Below are 20,378 nucleotides of genomic sequence, written 5' to 3'. Positions count from 1 at the left end.
TCGTTCAGGCTTTGGATGAAGTCTTCCAGTGTCGATTCGAAAGAGAGAGAGAACGTGTGTGAGTATGTGTGTGTGTGTGTATATCTATATTCACTGAAAAAACCATAGGTTTCACACATGTTATAGTTAGCGGAAATTTTACTGATAAAAAACCAATGAAATTCCCCCGTTATAGTTAGTGCAGGCAACTATAACTCACGCGACCGCAATCCTCTGCTGATGCTAATACTGTATTTAGACACTTATTTGCCCATGTCTTCTTCCATACATTTTTAGCTATACATATATTACAAATATTTTTTTTTCATAAAGACACATATGTCATCAGCAGAAGATTGCGGTCGCGTGAGTTATAGTTGCCTGCACTAACTATAACGGGGGAATTTCATTGGTTTTTTATCAGTAAAATTTCCGCTAACTATAACATGTGTGAAACCTATGGTTTTTTCAGTGAATTTGTACGGTTTTTTAAATGCTAAGTTACTTTACGCCATTCGTGGCGTGCGCGCCCACTTAACGCAGTTCGTTCTGTGCGCGCACGGTGCGCTATGCGCACCGTGCGCGCACAGTGAGCACTTTACGCAGTTAGTGCCGTGCACGCACGGTGGGCACGCGGTGCGCTACGCGCACCGCGTGCCCACGTTGCGCACCGTGCGCACATGGAGGACATATTATGCGCTTCCTTGTGATAGGTAATCTGTTAAATTTAATTTGTAAGTGATGACAATAATATGCCATGCACAGAGAGTGTTTTTTTTTTTTTTAATTAAAATTTTTAGCGTAAGCGCACCGTACGCGTACGGTAAGCGTAATCGGCGAAATTTTCAAAAAATAAAAATTTACAGTTTTTGGCCTTGGGGGATCTTTGAGGACTCAACTAACATGGCTATGTGCATGGGCGCTGTCTAAACAGCCCCTTTATATGTTTTTTGCCTTTGTTTACAGCCCCCCCCCCCTCAGAGTGCGAGAGAGAAAATGGCGGCCGCCGCTTCCTGGTTTCGACCGATTCGAATGTTTACTTAGATGTAACAGCCAATCAGAATCGCGCTCGCGCACGCCACCGTACGCGTACGGTAAGCTTACGGTAAGCGTACCGTAAGCTGGCTCAGATATATATATTGATTTAAAGGCTATTTTCTCAGAATCTACTGAATAGATTTACACCAAACCTACAAAAGGCACTTCCTTGACCTGAGGACTACCTCTCTGCCAAATTTCTAGTAATTCTGTTCAACCGTTCAGGCTGTAGCCCTGTCTAAAGGTCCTATGGAAAAATGCATGGGAAAAACGCGTTTTGGGACCCCCCTTTTATCTCAGCCCCCGCTTGACGAATCCCCCCGAGACTTTCAGGGTAGGAGCGGAGCGTAGCGCTCCACCTATTTTGAGAAATTCGCGAGGATTCGTCGACCGGCGCCAAAGTTATTCAAAATAGAATGTTGCGGATTTCCTATGGAAACAGGGTCCTAACTATAACTACCTACTGGCGACCGCCAGTAGGTAATGTGTGTGTATATATATATATATATATATATATATATAGCCATAACTCTGTTTCAAAATTACAGGATTGTCCTCAAAGAACGGAAGCAGACCCAAAGTGCGGTGCAAATTCCAATAATTTATTTAAATATAACAAGCACCAACGCCGCCATTACGCGTTTCAGCCCGTCACAGGCCTTGGTCACATGATGCGCAACACAGCGAGTTTATCCTATTATATCTGCCCAAGTGAGTCACATGGTCCGCAAGTGGTCAGGCATAGAAATAGACATACAGTTAACTTGTCCACTAATAGTCTGTCTTCACCAGACTGAATTACAAATAATTCCAATCACTGTTTGAATACATTGTGATAACGAACTAATGCTTGTGTCAACTGCATAATTAAACAGAGAAGGTATTTATATAAATAAGCAATGACTCATTATAAAAAACAATGGTGTATATAAAATCAATTGATTTTTCACATGACTTGCATAATGCATCCAAATGTCACCATGATATTAGTTGAGAACCCTCCTGTTCGAAAGACAGAGAGATTTTGTCATTCTTACTTTGTTTTCAAAACATCGAAAAGACAAGTTAATCTTGCATTATGCCGCCCCATTGGGTTACTTCAATTAAGACCCTTGCTGAAATAAAGTGACTGTGCAAAAGTGCAAGAAATGCATATTTGTAACTAGAGGTCACATCCGTGACAACCTTTGTTAATAAATATACAGTACATTATTTTATTAAAAAGAGAAAACCCTATGTGCAAAGAAGTGTATAAAAACTTGACTAAACTTCAATAATATTTACATATAAAAAACAGGAAAATAGCAGCATATGTTTGAACCTTTGTTAAAGTTTATACAGTATATTATCTGATCTCTAAAGACTTAGTGACTAGCTTATAGATGGGTAATATATATATATATATTCACTGAAAAAACCATAGGTTTCACACATGTTATAGTTAGCGGAAATTTTACTGATAAAAAACCAGTGAAATTCCCCCGTTATAGTTAGTGCAGGCAACTATAACTCACGCGACCGCAATCCTCTGCTGATGCTAATACTGTATTTAGACACTTATTTGCCCATGTCTTCTTCCATACATTTTTAGCTATACATATATTACAAATATTTTTTTTTCATAAAGACACATATGTCATCAGCAGAAGATTGCGGTCGCGTGAGTTATAGTTGCCTGCACTAACTATAACGGGGGAATTTCACTGGTTTTTTATCAGTAAAATTTCCGCTAACTATAACATGTGTGAAACCTATGGTTTTTTCAGTGAATTTGCAAGGTTTTTTAAATGCTAATTCCTAACTATAACGTGTGTGAAACCTATGGTTTTTTCAGTGAATTTGTACGGTTTTTTAAATGCTAAGTTACTTTACGCCATTCGTGGCGTGCGCGCCCACTTAACGCAGTTCGTTCCGTGCGCGCACGGTGCGCTAAGCGCACCGTGCGCGCACAGTAAGCACGCGGTGCTTACTGTGCTTACGGTGCTTATAAGCCATGCACAAATGGTGCCCTTCGGGCACCATTTGCACACGGGGTGGAGAGAGTGTGGATAATTTTTTCTTTGATTATTTTTGTTAAAAATATTGTGGTTTTTCACACGACTGGCTCAGATATATATATTGATTTAAAGGCTATTTTCTCAGAATCTACTGAACAGATTTACACCAAACCTACAAAAGGCACTTCCTTGACCTGAGGACTACCTCTCTGCCAAATTTCAAGTAATTCTGTTCAGCCGTTCGGGCTGTAGCCCTGTCTAAAGGTCCTATGGAAAAATGCATGGGAAAAACGCGTTTTGGGACCCCCCTTTTATCTCAGCCCCCGCTTGACGAATCCTCCCGAGACTTTCAGGGTAGGAGCGGAGCGTAGCGCCCCACCTATTTTGAGAAATTCGCGAGGATTCGTCGACCGGCGCCAAAGTTATTCAAAATAGAATGTTGCGGATTTCCTATGGAAAAGGGGTCCTAACTATAACTACCTACTGGCGACCGCCAGTAGGTAATATATATATATATATATATATATATATATACATATATATATATACATATATATATATACATACATATACATTGTCGTTAGGACAACATATATAGATTGTTTTCATACAATATGTTCCATCATACAAAACCATTTACAAATAAAATGGGCATTGGACCAGCCAAAAGGTAATCTGCCAGTGCCAGACGAGTTGGCTTTTCCAATGCTTGTTTTCTTATTCTTGATAGTGTTTGAAGGTGCCACAATGAATTTTTCTTTTTAACGTATTTGTCGTGTTACTAAAGCATGTGCTTTTATGTTTTTTTTCACAGATTGCTTCTTTACAACCACATGAACAAAGACCATGCTTTCAATGTTGGGTTGCCCGATAACATTGTGTATTGTAATGAATTTTTGGATGTCTTACAGAAAAAACTGGACAGGTATGATATCAATTTTAATGTTTAAAGAACATTTGTATTTGAGATCCTAACCTTTTAAACTGCTAGCAATGTTCGTTTGGTGCAATAAAGTGAAACAATTTGGGCTTTTTAGTATCTTTTATTTAACAAGGGTGAGTTCACAGCGCAGCTTAAATGGAAGAACAAAAACTTATTTTGAAGACTAATTAGGTTTAGTATTTGTATTCAAAATTAAACTACAACAAAAATGCTTGTTTTTGTTTTATTGAAGCAACCAAAGCACCATAACCCTGGTTAAATAAATATACACAAATTACGAGACACCTGTTAGATGCAAGATTGTGATTACCAAAGTTGAGCTAATTTAACAATATTTTCCGATGGTGCCATTTGAGAATGTTATAAATTTTCTGTGTAAGAACTCAGAATCCACAAAGAAGGCTGACTTATTTCTGTTTTCTTATACGTGTGTGAATCTATGTACTGGTTATATGTTACACCTGCAAAAGGAAATCAGTCAAATTTAACTTTTTCATATTGATTGACATATTTTTCAATGTTTGTTACCTTTCCATTGCTATCTGCACCAATGAATTGTAAGAAGTATGATACACTTGCCTAGGGGTTACTGCAGCTTACTTTTAGGTGTAAGTTAAATGTGAAAATAAGGGTTGGAATTAAATTTAAAATATTCGTGAATTCTAGCTAATTAAAACTCTGAGTGTTCATCTCATTTGTGTTGGATTTCAGAGACTTCCTACTGGTACCAGCTGTCTAGGCATTCATAATGTACCATGAGTGCATACATTCTTCATATGACATATTTACACGTTTCACGGTTTGTGAATCGCGTAAACGACACCTGCCTACATTAGGTAACAATTTTTATAAACATTTTTTTTACAAGTGTTAATCAGGCTTATGCCTTCAAAGGTTTGTGAACCAGGGCTTTTTTCTTCCCATCCAACCTTAGGTCTACTTTTTGTTTTTGTTTTGTAAGATAAATCATGCATTTGAAAATGCATCTTATATTAACTTATACAACAAATGTTGGTGAACTCTGTTACGGCTAAAATGTAAAAATCCTTCAGGAAAATGCAGTTTATCCCCTGATTTTCAGTACTGTCCACTGAAACGAACATCACATGTTCCTCATCCGGGTGTCATCATAGAACAAGCATTTGTAATTCAATAGGCCTTGCATTTACGCGAGTTTAAGCTATTGGCATTGTAAATGACAATGCCTTTTATTAATGCTTTAAAAACCAAAACATAAGATCTTTTCATTTACAATGCCAATAGCTCAAACTTGCATAAATGCAAGGCCTATTGCATTGCAAATGTTTGATTTCACTCTCTCAGATTGCCCCTAAACCCAGCTCCCTCATGCGAGGGAGGGTGCCAAAAGAGGAGGCGAGCATGGCCTGGCTGAGGCAAGGGAGTGGGCAGCGAAGAAGCCGAAGCTGCTCCTGGTTCAGCATGGTGTCCCTGAAGCGGGCGCTGCACTTATTATGAAAGTTTAAAAAGAAAAGAGAGAGCGTGGCGACCGCTTTTGGGACACTGCGCTCAGTATTAAAGTAAAAAAAAAAAAGGAAACAGAGCTCGGTGTCCCTGAAGCGGGTTCCGCGCTCAGTATGAAAATAAAAAACTAAAAAACTGAGCGCTCAGCATGCAAATACCCCCCAAAAAAACGCCCGCCATTGTCTCCAGTGTCAATAAATAAAATAGTGCTCATTCACTATCTTTATTTGCATTTTGTCAAACACATAGGTTACAATTGAAGAAGGAAGTGGGGAAGGGAAGAGGGAAGGAGGGGTTGAAACAGGTAGGGGAGAGAGTTTGGGTGAGATAGGGAACAGATAGCCTTTACAAATACAATAAAGGGTATAGCAGGTATTGTCGGAGCATTCGCAACCTGTGATAAACATCAAGGCTATACAGCAGGTAACTGACCACGGATTGCATTCTTGTTAGATTACGTATGTATCAGCTGTCAAAAGTACCATCCTTTATTGTCCAGACAGATATAAGAAGAGTATTCATCCGTTCTCAGCTGTACACATCAATGACTGTACCTGGTTATCCAGTTCAGTGACAAATTGAGGCAAATCAGATACAATTCATACTATTGCAATCGAACATAGAAAGAAACAAAGAAAACTATCATCATAAAGTCATGCCCTGGTCAGAATATGTATGGGAAATGAGTCACCATCACAGTCGCCCTGTATTGGATGTATCGACCTGTCCTCTTGGTGATTGAAGGAATTAGTGGTTATGTCTTCCCTAACTCATGTATGTCCTAGGCGTGACCGCCCCCATCTCTTCAGATCTCATTTTCATTCAAACTAGGGAAGTTATGCGCCTGGGATCCATGCAGCTATGCCTCGTCTTCTGTTCTCTTGTGAAGGGCTGTTACCCTCTTCTCCATCTGTCCGTGTCAAGTCTACAAGTATGGCGTCCCATAGCTGAGCGATAGGGTGTTTACGCAGTCCAGCTATTTCCTCTCCATGTAATTACGTACTTTCCGCATGTGCCCATACTAAGAGTGAGTTACTCCAGCTGGCTACTGCGGGAGGGTCGACATGTTTCCATCTTTTAGTGATTAGCCTTTTAGCTACAATGTAGCCCATTTCAATAAACCCAGATGTAACCCTATGCTTTTTTGGTCTGTTTTAAGGACCCAACACGCACACCTGTCCTGTTTGTGGTAATGCTCTTTCAGTGCAGTTTGCGAACACCGCGCTAACCTCCTTCCAATATGTGTGCAAGGAGGTACAGGACCATAGCATGTCAAGAAAGTCTGAATTCTCCTGTAGACAGCGGGGGCATGCCGATGTAGTCATATGAAAGTATGTATTTATTTTATCTGGGGAAAGATATGCTCTACGTACAATATATGTCTGTCACAAGCCTGAATCTGGAATTCCGTGGTATATACGTGGGGGTGGCTAATATCATTTCCCATTTGCGGTCTGTCCTTGGGTTGCCTCTGTCTACTTCCCATTTAGAGCGGAGAGATGTCATAGGTTTCGTGGTGTGTGTAAGTAGTGTTTCTGCCAGCCAGTTAACGATATGGGACCCATTACCCATAACATGTAAATATTGCAAAAGGAGGTGTGTCTCAGGTTTGGTGTTAATGTCACCCCATGCTGCAGTGAGCGATCGATCGTAAGATGGAATTATATATTAAGAATTGACCTGTGGGTAAAGCACATTATTCTGCAATAGTGCTCACCCACTTATAATGCAGACCATGTAACAAGCCAAGTAAAAGCTCCAGTCGTTATGGGCGGTAACATATACAGACAAGGCGGTACCAAGGAGGAACGAACAAGCCTTTTTTACGAATCAGAAGCCAGCATTTAAGAAGTACAATGACACAAGCCAATGACAAATATGGACGGAGAGTGGGTGGGGCTTCCACTGCATACTCTATTACAGCATGCCTCGCAGAGCGAGCAGTGCTGCCGCTAGGCTCGACCTAAAAAATGTAATATATTTTATTCTATAAATTGTATCCCATGGACCCCTGAAATTGAAGTTTTTGGTTCATCATATATGCTGAAAAAAACATCCAAGTAGGCTTTTGTGCAAGCTGAAAAAAAATGGATAAGATTGGCAAAACCTTATGCCCATATCTTTATGAAGAAGTCCCTCACTTAGGTAATCCAAATGTTAAATTAGTAAGTAAAATTAAGTGGTGACTTGAGTATAAGCATTAAAAGTATCTTTAATTTTTCACTTAAGTGAATTAAGAAAATTGAAAGATATATAGAACTGTTTCTGCTTAATGAAACAGTTAGGGGATGTTTTTTGAGTCTGTTCTGACACTAAGTATTTTTCGGGGCACAACTGAAAGTTGTTCTGATGTTCAAGTAGATCATACATTTCTCACAAATAACAAAATAAGTGACTGGTCTTATGAAAAAGATAATAAAATGGCCAGAACAGGATATTGTATTCCTAAGAATATTAGAGTAGAAGAACAACACTACAACATTTTTGGTTGTTGAAACTTTATTTAAGGTTTTCAAGAACACAAACCATGGGTGTGCACACAGTGGCGAGCAAAGGCAATACACAGACATGTAATACAATGACAATGATGCAAGACATCAAGCCCTCCACCTTCCCCCCACCTCCATATTCTGGGTCAAGAGCTGAGCATTTAAGACATTACTCCCCCCCCCCCCCCCGTCCCCCTCCTCATCCTCCCCATCAGTGCACACAGAGTTATCCCCTAAAGTGGTGCTCTGTGTGCCCGTTTGGGAGTTCCAGGCCAGTAAATCATGACCTAGCTCCCTCCAAAGCCTTAAGTTGTCCTCTAGCTTTTCATCCCTGCAGCACTTCTTTATGTGTACCTCCTCAGCTAATGCCCACTCACGCACATCCCATATTCATGCCGAAAACTCCAGAGGGCGCGTCCCTATCCATACTATTGCAATTCTGCGCCTTGCCAGAACCAGCAATAGTTGCTTTAATCTATACCCTATTTTAGTTACTTTTTTTCATTTCCTTTTCAGCCGTAGGAGGCAATGTTTTGGTGTTAATTGAACTCTACTATTCACCTGGCCCCTTATTAACTCCACTACCTCAGGCAAAAACCATTGACCGCAGGGCACTCCCAAGCCAAGTGCAAGAAATTAGCCCCTGTTTTATGACACCTGGGACATAAATTGGGCCTACTAGGAGCCATGCGATGACTTCTTGCCAGGGTCATGTATATTCGGTGAACGTAGTTATAATGTATTAAGCGAAACCGGGCATTGCAGGAAATTGTGTGTGTGAGCACACCTACCACCTTCCAAACCTTTTCTTCCAATGGCTCTACCAGATCTGCATTCCAAGCCGTATATGCGACAGGAGGGGGAGCCCCGGCGTTTGCCGTCATTGCCCTGTACAGCAGAGATATAATACGCTTGCCTGCCCCACACATAATTATAATATTTAATGTTTGTGTAAGTTGTGGTATCGGGAGATACGTGGGCCATATCTCTTTAAATATGTTAACGAGGGCAGCATGTTGTAAGTATTGTCCTTGCCCCAACCCAAAGTCCCTGCAAGCCTGTTCAAACGTAATGAAGCACTCATCTTCTTACGGGTCCGCGAGGGATTCGCATCCCCCCTTCTGCCATGCCCTAAGTGACATGTTGGCCATTACTTTCTGGATTGGCGCCAACTCCCGCACTGTTAATTCCCTGTGAAATGGAGCATGCCTGAGGATTCGCTTCACAAATAGCTGCCACACACACGCTGTCTTCCTAACCACAGACGGTGCGGCTTCAGAGGCACCAGCACCCTCCATGAGTAGAGCTGGTAGTTCAGTGACTGGTACACTATCACAGAGTAGCCATTTCTCCCAGTTGTCCCCCTCAGTAAACCACTTAACAGCTTGCTGCAATTGAGCGGCATAATAATGTAGTTCCATTCTGGGTGCCTCTAGTCCACCCAATCATACATATGGTTTAACGTAGCAAGTGCAACTCTACTAGGTCGTCCGACCCAGTAAAAGTCTATCAACAGGGAGTCCAGGGCCTTGAATATTCGGCTGGGTATGGGGCACAGCGTAATCTGTAGCACGTAGAGGAAACGAGGCACAACACTACAACATTAACTTGAATGACTCTTTAAATGTCAAAACCAATAACTATTCTGGTTGATATATCAAAAAACATATTTAGTCATTAATATAGTTAATTTAGAAACATTCTTACCTTAAAAACACTGTACAACATACAACGATTTATCCATAGTATACTGTAAAAGATGCATGTATCATGATTCAAAATATGCAAATCATTCAGTTTTAAAAAAAACCCAAAAGAATAAAAAGTCATAACAGGTGCTTAAAAGAAAAATTCACCAATGCTGACTTTCCGTTAAAAACTTTGAACTAAGCAGCCACACAGATCACAAATAGTTCGACATACCATATACAACTAAAGTACTAGTGTCCGTTCTAAGTATTCTTAGTGCATCTTTATACCGTGTACAACCAAAGCACGTACGTGGTGGAATTACCCATTCTGTAGCAGGGGATCTCTGTGTATAGTCATAATCTATGAATAGTCCCGCCAATGTGCGGGGACCCCGGAGCAATCAAAATATCTCTTGAACTGTCCTGCATTTGCAAACCTGCAAAGACACTTAAGAGACAGATAAAATAATACAGCCTAATAACAATATGGCTGCACTGGCCAGCACTTCCTCTGAAGTGAACACAAAAGCCAAAATAAAGTTTAAATGTCATTTTTATTCACATCTGACATGTTCCTTTATTGTATCACACTCCCTTCACCAAAATCCCTTTAAACAATAGAGAGGAAGGGGTGGACAGACAAGCCCTATAGGCTGTCATTATGTGTCTGCTAAAGGGATACCGTGCCTTTAAGAAACTCTCCAGAGACCCCCGGTATCCCAGGATGCACAGCCTAAGCAAGTTACTTTCAGTTCTTTTTTCCGGCTCCTGCTAGCAGGACCCTGGAGCTTGAGCTCTACCCTTTTGGGTGTATATTTGGACAACATTTTGGATTTTTGGATAAATAGTGTGTTCATTCGACGTCTAGAGCCTTTCTCTACTGCATCCTGCATTGTGGTGCAATTTGCCAACTCTTAACATGGCTTTATTTGATAAATGCCCTGAGTGTGGGAGGAAAAAAGGCCAAGACGGACCCACATGATGTCTGTATCCTCTGCTTGTCATCCTCACATGTCCCTGCTACATGTGCCATCTGCAAGACCTTCTCCAAGAGGACCCTGAGGGACAGAGAGAAGATTCGCCTCCAGGGACAGGAGAAGCAGAGGACAGGTGGGACTTCGGGGCATGGAGGATCTCATTCCCCTTCCTCTGCCCATGCTTCAGCCACTGGAGGGACCTCCGGGCAGAAAAAGCAGCAGAAACGACACCTACCGGCTGGTAGATCGCGTTCGACGTCGAAGGCGACGACGTCGACGGCGAGAGGTAAAGCACCGGTGTGTTCGCCGTCGATCCAGGGCTCTGGATCGCGGCGTTCTCGACGTTCGACGTCGAGAGAGGGGCCGGCGAGACCTAGGACCAGGTCGCCGTCGAGGATTCCACGGTCGACGTCGACACACCATCGACGTCGTACCGAGCCCCGCGATGGATCGACGCCGACGACATCGACGCCGAGACACCGGCGACTGCCGTCGAGACGAAGAAGATCGCCATCTAGGCACGGATCGCCGTCGAGGCACGGATCACCGTCGAGGCACGGATCGCCGTCGAGGCACGGATCGCCGTCGAGGCACGGATCGCCGTCGAGGCACAGATCGCCGTCGAGGCGAAGGAGATCGACGTCGAGGCGAAGGAGATCAACGTCGAGGAGACATCGTTCACCGTCGATGTCAAGAGACTCTCCGTCGACCCGACGTTCGACGTCGAGGGGCCATCGTTCGACGTCGAGGGGACGCCGGACGGCGAGGAGACGCTGTACGAGGTCGAGGATCAGTTCGACGTCGGTGACATCTGGTAACACGTCTTCGGTGATTACGATCTCCAGTCGTGGATCTAGGAGACGACGGCGCTCCCCTTAGTTTACTTCAGCACGGGATAGGCCCGCCAAGAAGAGAAGGGTGGACGGGAGTCCGGACAGTGCTGGTCCTGGTTCTCATGCAAGGAGTGATGGAGTGCCGCAGCCTCTCCCTCAGCCGCTGCCTCAGAAGCCTCCTCCGCCTCCTCCGCCTCCTCCTCCTCCTCATCCTAAGCGGCCTACACCACCTCCGCCACCGCCGGTGCCTCAGCTCCCACCGTCTCCTCGGCTACCGGCGATTCCTAAGGCTCCACGCAGACCGAGGTCACGCTCTCGATCTCGCCGGAGGTCACGGAGTAGACACAGGTCGTCCACTCACACAAGGCATGGACGACGGAGGTATAGATCTCGTTCCAGAGGCACGAGGTATACGGACTCTTCTGGCAATGGACGGCTCTCCCCCTCGCTGTCGGAAACTCCGCCTACTCGAATCTCGCCGGTGGATGATATTGCCACTTTCCAGGATGTGCTGATGAGGGGGGCGGCAAAATTGGGAATCTCCGTAGCAGTCCCGGTTCCCACTACCTCGGTGATATTTGAGACATTGCACAAGGCTCACCTGTCACGCCCCCTCCCTCCTTTGGTTCCGGGTTTGGAGGAACCAGCCATGGAGGTTTTCTTGACACCAGCAGTGGTGAAGTCTGCTCCCTCACGGTTGCAGAAGAAGTACAGGGCCCCTGATTCGAACCCGGCGTTCCTCAGGGCGGACCTTCCCCCGGACTCTGTCATTGTGGTTGCGGCTCGTAAACGACACTCCACGACGCCCTCTTCCACGGCTCCTCCGGATAAGGAGAGCCGCAAGATGGACTCCTTGGGGAGGAGAATGTGCTCTACGTCGGCCACGACTATGAAGGCTGCTAGCGCCTCTGCCCTGCTGGGTCGCTATGACCGATCGCTTTGGGACTCTCTGCAACAGTTTGCTGCCTCCCTGCCTAGGGACAAAGGGAGGACTTCCAGGAGGTGCTGAACGAGGACATGATGGTGTCCAACCAGATCATCAGTGCAGCGGGGGATGCATCGTTGCTGGCGGCCCATGGGTACTGTCATGGAGTGCACATGAGGAGACATTCCTGGCTGAGGCTTACCTCTCTCAAACCTGAAGCGCAGCAAAAGATTGCTAACTTGCCTTTCTCTGGCTCGACGTTGTTCGGGTCTCATGCGGATGACGAGATGGCCCGCATGAAGGCCGAAGCAGAAACCCTGAAGGCCGTGGGGTTGGAAAGACCCAAGGAGCAGAAGAAGTCATTCCGTTCCTATGGCAGGCGTTATTCTAAGCAACGCGGTCAAGGGTGCCAGTCTGGTCACCAACAACAGCACCAGCAACAACAACAGTTCCCGAGGCAGTCCTTTCAGAAGCGCCAGAGGGGCAGAGGCCAGCATCAATCCTCGTCGGGGAACAAAGGCCCGGCCGGGTCGAAGCCCTGAAAGGTCACTTCCCCCTCGTCCGTTACCCGCTCCGGTGGGGGGAAGTATTCAATTCTACCTGGCGGAGTGGAGGACAATAACTCAGGACAAGTGGGTGCTGAATATTGTTTGCAATGGATACAGTCTTCGTTTCACCAGCCCGCCTCCTCAGATTCCACCAGTGCGCTCTCCCTTCATGGTGCGTGACCTCCAGGGGGAGGCGGACGTTCTGTTAAGGAAGAAGGCGATAGAAACTGTTCCTTTGAGGCAAAGAGGAAAAGGCCTTTACTCCAGGTTCTTTCTCGTCAGAAAAAAGGACAAGAACGAGTTCAGGCCTATTCTAGATCTGCGTCAAGCAAACAAGTGGATCCGCAGAGAAAAGTTCCGTATGTTGTCCCTGCATCAGATTTACCCTCGGTTGCATCGAGGAGACTGGCTGTGCGCCATAGATCTGCAGGACGCTTACTTTCATGTGCCGATCGCACCAAAGCATCGCAAGTTCCTGAGGTTTCTGGTAGGCAACAAACATTACCAGTATACAGTACTCCCGTTTGGTCTGAAGTCTGCCCCACGGACGTTCTCCAAGTGCATGGCAGTGGTGGCAGCACACTTGCGGAAGAACAAAGTGTTTGTGTATCCATACCTGGACGATTGGCTGATCAAGGCTTCCACGTTCCGGGAAGCCCAGTGTCACTTCAACAGGACAGCTGCCTTGCTTCATCGCCTGGGGCTGCACATCAACATGTCAAAGTCAGTGCCGATCCCTGTGCAGTGTCTCCAGTACTTGGGGGCCTCAGTCAATACCGTGAACGCAAGCGTGTGTCCTTCGGAGGAGAGACACCTATCGATCCGTGGGAAGGCCCTGCACCTCCTCTCAGCCCACTCTCCTACAGTGAGGACGGGGTCCTCCTTACTGGGGTCGATGGCTTCCTGCATCTTTCTCACCCCCAATGCACGTCTGCATATGCGGCCCCTGCAGGAGTGTCTGGAGGATCAATGGGACCAGAGGAGGGGGCGTTGGGAGGACACGATTCATCTGTCCCAACATGCTCTCCAGTCTCTGAAATGGTGATGCTCCTCAGAGAATGTTTGCAAGGGGACTCCTTTTCACAAGGATATTCTGGTCCAGACCATAGTGACCGATGCGTCTCTCCAGGGCTGGGGAGCGCATTCGGGCCCTCTTCAGATTCAGGGGATATGGTCACAGACGGAGATGACTTACCACATCAACTTTTTGGAACTCAGAGCAGTACACTTGGCCCTGAAGGCGTTCCATCCCTCCTTCACGACGAACTCCCTGCTAGTTCAGACGGACAATACTACTACCATGTATTACCTCAACAAGCAGGGGGGCTCCCGTTCACGCACGCTGTCTCGGGAGGCACAGACGATCTGGAATTGGCTGATGGCCAGGAACCTCACGATCACGGCAACCCATCTGCCGGGAGTGCAGAATGCCCAAGCCGATGCGCTCAGCAGGCTCGTTCAAGAAAATCACGAGTGGGTGCTAAACGACGACGTGCTAAGAGATGTCTTCGCAGAGTGGGGCACTCCGGACATCGATCTGTTCGCTACGGCAGAAAACAGCAAATGCCGCGACTTCGCGTCCAGGTACTACCAACCAGGGACACTGGGGAATGCCCTATGGATCAGCTGGTCCAACAGCTTTCTCTACGCCTTTCCACCCATTCCCCTGATTCCGGCGGTGCTGATCAAGCTGTCGCAATCCAGAGCCAGGATGATCCTGATTGCTCCGGAGTGGCCGAGGCAATGGTGGTTCACCGACCTTCTTCACCGGTCTGTTCTGCCACACCGGCGCCTGCCGTGTCGGCCGGACCTTCTCACGAAGTTCGGAGGACAGATGGTTCACCCCAATCTCTCGTCCTTGAGTTTGGCAGCATGGCTCCTGAGCTAGTACAGTATGGACACTTGAACCTACCTCAGGACTGTATGGAGATCTTGAAAGAGGCGAAGAGACCGTCTACGAGGACTTCTTACGCCTATAAGTGGAAGATATTCTGCTTATGGTGCAAGGCAAAGGACATTGACCCTACCTCCTGTAAAGAAGATGTTATTTTGCCTTATCTGCTGCAGTTAGCTCAATCTGGGCTTAATTTTCAGTCTATTAAAGTTCATCTCGCAGCTTTGACTGCGTATAGAAAGGGCCCTTCCCAAACCTCATTTTTTCAAATCCCTGTGATTAAAGATTTTTTGGAGGGTTTGCGTAAGGTGTTTCCCCCTGTTAGACGACCTTCTCCACCATGGGAATTGAACGTGGTGTTGTCCAGATTAATGAGGGAGCCTTTTGAGCCTATTCATAAGGCTTCTCTGCAGCATTTGTCCTGGAAGGCCGCCTTCCTTGTGGCCATTACATCGGCCAGGAGAGTAAGTGAGATTCAGGCTCTGTGTTGTCAAGAGCCGAATACTGTATTCCATGCTTCTAAAGTGGTAATGCGTACTCATCCTAAGTTTTTACCTAAAGTGATATCTGATTTCCATGTAAATCAAATGATAACTTTGCCTACATTTTTTCAGCATCCCTCCTCTCCGGCGGAGAGGTCTCTGCATTCCTTAGATGTGCGTAGGGTGTTGAAATTCTATCTAGATAAGACAAAAGACATCCGCAGGTCTGATCAACTGTTTGTGAATTATGGTTCAGTAAGAACTGGTCTAGCTACCTCAAAGCAGTCCATCTCCAGATGGATTGTGTCCTGTATTCAGCTTTGTTATCAGAAAGCTAATAAGACGTTAGGGGGTAAGCCTACATCGCATTCGACTAGGGGCAAAGCAGCGACTACAGCTTTGCTTAGGAATGTTCCGATTGCTGACATTTGTAAGGCTGCCACCTGGAAGTCGATCCATACATTTACAAAGCATTACTGCCTGGATTCTGATGCTACGGCAGATGCGCAGGTTGGACAGGATTCGCTGAGGAATTTGTTTGCACAGTAGTTTGTTGGTGTTTGGTTTTTACTCCACCGCTGTTTGTTGGTTGGGATGGGCTTGCCATTCTATTAATAGATTATGACTATACACAGAGATCCCCTACTACAGAAGGAGTAGTTTCTTACCTGTAACTCCAGTTCTGTAGTAGGGGTATCTCTGTTATAGTCATAAGCGACCCTCCCTCCTCCCCGGTGGAGTAAAACTGGCAGTATCAGGCCTGTTGTTATACACCTTCAAAAAGAACTGAAAGTAACTTGCTTGGGCTGTGCATCCTGGGATACCGGGGGTCTCTGGAGAGTTTCTTAAAGGCACGGTATCCCTTTAGCAGACACATAATGACAGCCTATAGGGCTTGTCTGTCCACCCCTTCCTCTCTATTGTTTAAAGGGATTTTGGTGAAGGGAGTGTGATACAATAAAGGAACATGTCAGATGTGAATAAAAATGACATTTAAACTTTATTTTGGCTTTTGTGTTCACTTCAGAGGAAGTGCTGGCCAGTGCAGCCATATTGTTATTAGGCTGTATTATTTTGTCTGTCTCTTAAGTGTCTTTGCAGGTTTGCAAATGCAGGACAGCTTAAGAGATATTTTGATTGCTCCGGGGTCCCCGCACATGGGCGGGACTTTTCATAGATTATGACTATAACAGAGATACCCCTACTACAGAACTGGAGTTATAGGTAAGAAACTACTCCTTATTTTCTTTGAGGAGCATATTCCTTTCAAAAGAGGATTAGATAGACCACTGTCTCGATCTCATAAATGAAGAGGGACATTTGACAGAGCTTTTAGTGCTTGATGCCTCCATCTTTTGCAAAAGCTCCTAGTATTCAGAGTACCATATCTAAATTGGAGGTACATTTTCCTAGCCAAAGGTGGTAAAGCATAATCCATAAATGGTTCGGACCAAGGTGTAATTTTAAAATCAAGACAGTTATGCACATTGTATCCACTTTTACAGTCCTGTAACCGTTCCTCCTTCACAAGGGTCAAATACTTTTCTTTGACCTGGAAATTATACTCATTTCTTCGAAGTGTAACCAAAATCTTTCCATTCCCATCCTATTTAACATAAATTTAATATAAGTAAACAAAAGTATCTTTAACACTGTCTGTACAACCGATAAGTTCTCTTAGGCCACCTCTGTAAGGGGCCAACTCATCTGTTGACCAAAGGCGACGCCACTATAAAACTAATTGACTATGAACCTTCCGCGCGATACGATTGTGAACCAAGTCTAAATATAATGGGAAAAGTGGGGTGTTCTGGGCAATTGCTAAGAGAAATCTAAAAACTCTATCCTCAGTTACGAATAAGATGTCACAATTTAAGTAGCCCCATTTTTCTGATCCTTACAAAGCAGCCCCCACAGCCTTGATATAAAAAACATTCCAGGGCTAATGAGATTGCCCTTGACACAGAGACCTTATTCAATTTACTAATACTCAAACTATATTTGTGCAAAGTTATTTGGCTTTTCTGTAGCTGTGAACTACAAGACCAATTATGTGACAGCTTTATTCCCAGTTAGTCGAAGTTCAGGACTCATTCTATCTCATCAGTACCTATTCTCATGTCTATTTTAGGGGTCGCTTTGCTACAGGGACTATAAATCATGTATTTAGCCTGGCTAGTGTTGAGTTTCATCCCTCTCTCTTTGAAAACGGACTCAAAAGCATTTCAAAGCTGAGTCAGTAACCCATAGAGCTACTCATACACATTGTAACTCACCCATATAGTCAATCACACGCCCACTTACTCATACAGATACTAGTACGTACTGTAGGAGGCTGACTTAGTACATGGTGCACACTTATTTAAGTGAAGCACCGTGCCCTAATCCAGACAACCCTTATGGTGATTTTAGTGGTCTTAGACAACCATAGAAAGCTCTCTAAGTGATATCTGCAGAGAGCAGCCTTCAGGCTTAGTCCAGAAGGAGTGTTAAGCAGTTTGTTTGACCAGATCTAATCATATAGTGTAGGTTAAACGAAGAAGAACCACCTAGTGTAGTTATAAAAATATGTCTATTTAATATACACACTCACTAACACATTCGTATATCTCCTACCTGGAGATATAAACACAAATACCCACAATACTACAAATCCAAACAGGTAAGTTATGTTCTGTTATTTTAATTTGTAGTGCGCACGGATACTCACGAGTGCCTCGGCGCGAAGCCTACAAGAAGGGTGAGAGTGTCTGTTTAAACGAAAGGATGTGTTTTCAAGTTTTGGGGGTCAAAGTCTTCCAGGGGGCAAGGAAAAAGCTTAAGCTGGCAAAGGTCCCTTGAAGTTAAATATGTTGTCTTGGAGCTTCTGTTGAAGCCATTGGTTTTGTCACCAAAAGCCCAGAGCAGGGCAAAGCTGGATTTCGTAGCCACAAGATTGCTTCACTCCTGGGATAGATTTGTAGCCTTGCTTCTGTTCAAGGTTTTAACTTTAGAATTTATCACTTTGTTGATTCTCAAAATCCAAAAGAGAAGGGCAAGGATGGTGGCTGTAGATGGGCAGGTGTTCATGAGACTCAATTCCTTGACCCGCAAGATCCACTTGAACCAGTTTTCAGTACAGCAAAAAGCTTTGAGTGTGACTAGCCTAGTTTTATAACCCTCCAAGAGTGTACCCTCATTGGGCAAGCCTAAACACTTTGCTGTTTGGGGTCTGTAGGTCTTGTTTATTCCAGCTTCTGGATAAAGTCTTCTTGTTTTCCAGACTTTGTCTTCCCAGTCTGGGAGTGTACAGAGGAGGTGATGTCTATGTATGTGCCAGTCTTACCCTGTGCACTAGCCAGTGACGGGAGAATTTCTTACATCAAGTTGGGACTATTCTTTTACTTTATCCTCACTTCCTTTTACAACACTTCCTCTTTGGTTTACTGCACAAATTCACCTCTTCTTCCATCTGGAGGGGCTCTGATTCTCCTCTGTCCACTACCATACTTAATATGTGTTGCCCTTCTCTCTGTCAGGGTCAAAATTGGCTTTCCCTTCTGCTGGGGTTGAAGCCAGAAAAAGATGGCCCTGGAAATGAATAGGATCAATCCTGCAAGCTCCATTTGGCAACACAAAGTCCAAGACAGAAAAGTAAAGGCTGTTCTTTGTTCAGCCAGCTGTTCCTGTCCTACTCTCTGATCTCTAATCCCTGATTTTTTTTTCTCCAAGTGTGTTTTTATTGAGGTATTTTACTGGCACAATACGACATGACATGGCAATGACAACATAACATACTGATCTCTAATCCCTGATAAGTGGCCAGTTGTTGACAACACCCCTGCCTTCCTGAACCCAGCAATTGACCACTAGGAATGGGGCTGTTAACTTCCAAACAGGAATGTGGAATGAGCATCTGGAGTGGGTTGAGTGACAAACGAGTTCTTAATCAGTTTTCTCTCTGACATCAAAAGTACTTCTTTGGATCTAAGTGGAAAATTATTTGGAATCCTTTTGCTAGCATTTGCTGTGCAGCCAGATCACAGTATTGCTCCTGGCAGCCATCTATTTTTTAGGTCTCACCTAGGCAGCACTTGCGCTGTCTATTCAAGACATGCTTTAGTTAGGTTTGGACTTTAAGCCCCACCCACTTCCTGGCCATCTTTTCAATTGGCTCCTGTTACTGTTCTTTGTAAGTGGTGGCTTTTGATTGGTTAATAGGCTTAGTAGTCCCTCCTTAGTACCTCCTTTTATCTTGTTGTAACCTCCCATGAGGACTGCCCGTTACATGTGTTGGTTCTCAGTATGTTGCAGTTTCAGTTTCTGAGCACTAGTTCAGTAATGATTTGCTCCTAGCTGCTGTTGCAGGCAGGACATGCTCTCCCGCTTCTGCAACCCACCCTGCGGTTTAACTGCATAGTAACGTTGCACATGACTCATCATCTTTAACAATGGCGTCGGTGCCTTTCTTTTTTATGTGCGTGGGTCTCCAAACTCCTTTTTTTTTTTTTAATAATATATTTTTTTATTAGCGCGGCACGCCCTTAATCTTACACAATGGTGCTGTGGGGCTCGTGCCTCTATTTTTTCAATATTCATTTTTTAAGCAGCGTGGCATGCCTTCTAATCACCAACTTAGGTGGCCGTGCCTTGCTTTTCTTCTGGGCAGTTCGCCCAACTCTATTTTTTGAATAGCCTACTTTATAAATAGCGCGGCACGCCTCATTTAATCTTAAACAACGGCGGCTGCCTGGCTCAAACAACTCCATTTTCTCATCATTCTAACGTTTTTTGTAGGCAGCGCGGCATGCCTCCTAATCACCAAGAATAATGGCTGCATGGGCCCCAGCTATTGACGGGAGCCTTTTGTCAGACTTCGCTTTTTTAAAACTTCTGAATCGCGTGTAGGAGCGTTTAAAAAGATGGCGATTTGCAGCATACTCCAAAATCCCATCGGTAAAGGGAACAACTTTAACATTCTGTTTACTGTTTCAATGGCAGCCCATTGTTTCACCGTCTGTCACGGTTTCTTAAGGAACCTCCCTGAGGCATCACAGACCTCCTAGCTCTTTTAGAGTCGGGGTCGTCAGCCTGCAGATGTCCTGCTTCCACTTTCACTGC

General features: G+C 44.7%; 1 protein-coding gene across 2 annotated transcripts in view; it reads left to right on the top strand.

Moving 5' to 3' along the window:
- ZNF277 (zinc finger protein 277) overlaps window positions 1-20,378 on the top strand; it is a 733,870-nt gene that overhangs the window by 474,674 nt on the left and 238,818 nt on the right. For both annotated transcript variants that reach the window (XM_085653187.1, XM_085653186.1), the window contains one exon: window positions 3,829-3,939. In XM_085653187.1, the coding sequence (XP_085509313.1) occupies window positions 3,829-3,939 (111 nt within the window). The remainder of the gene's footprint in view (window positions 1-3,828; window positions 3,940-20,378) is intronic.

This window comes from Triturus cristatus, chromosome 4_1, assembly GCF_964204655.1.
Source record: "Triturus cristatus chromosome 4_1, aTriCri1.1, whole genome shotgun sequence".
Lineage (NCBI taxonomy): Eukaryota > Metazoa > Chordata > Amphibia > Caudata > Salamandridae > Triturus > Triturus cristatus.
The sequence above is the reverse complement of the archived record's forward strand: the minus strand, read 5'-3'. Positions and strand labels throughout refer to the sequence as shown.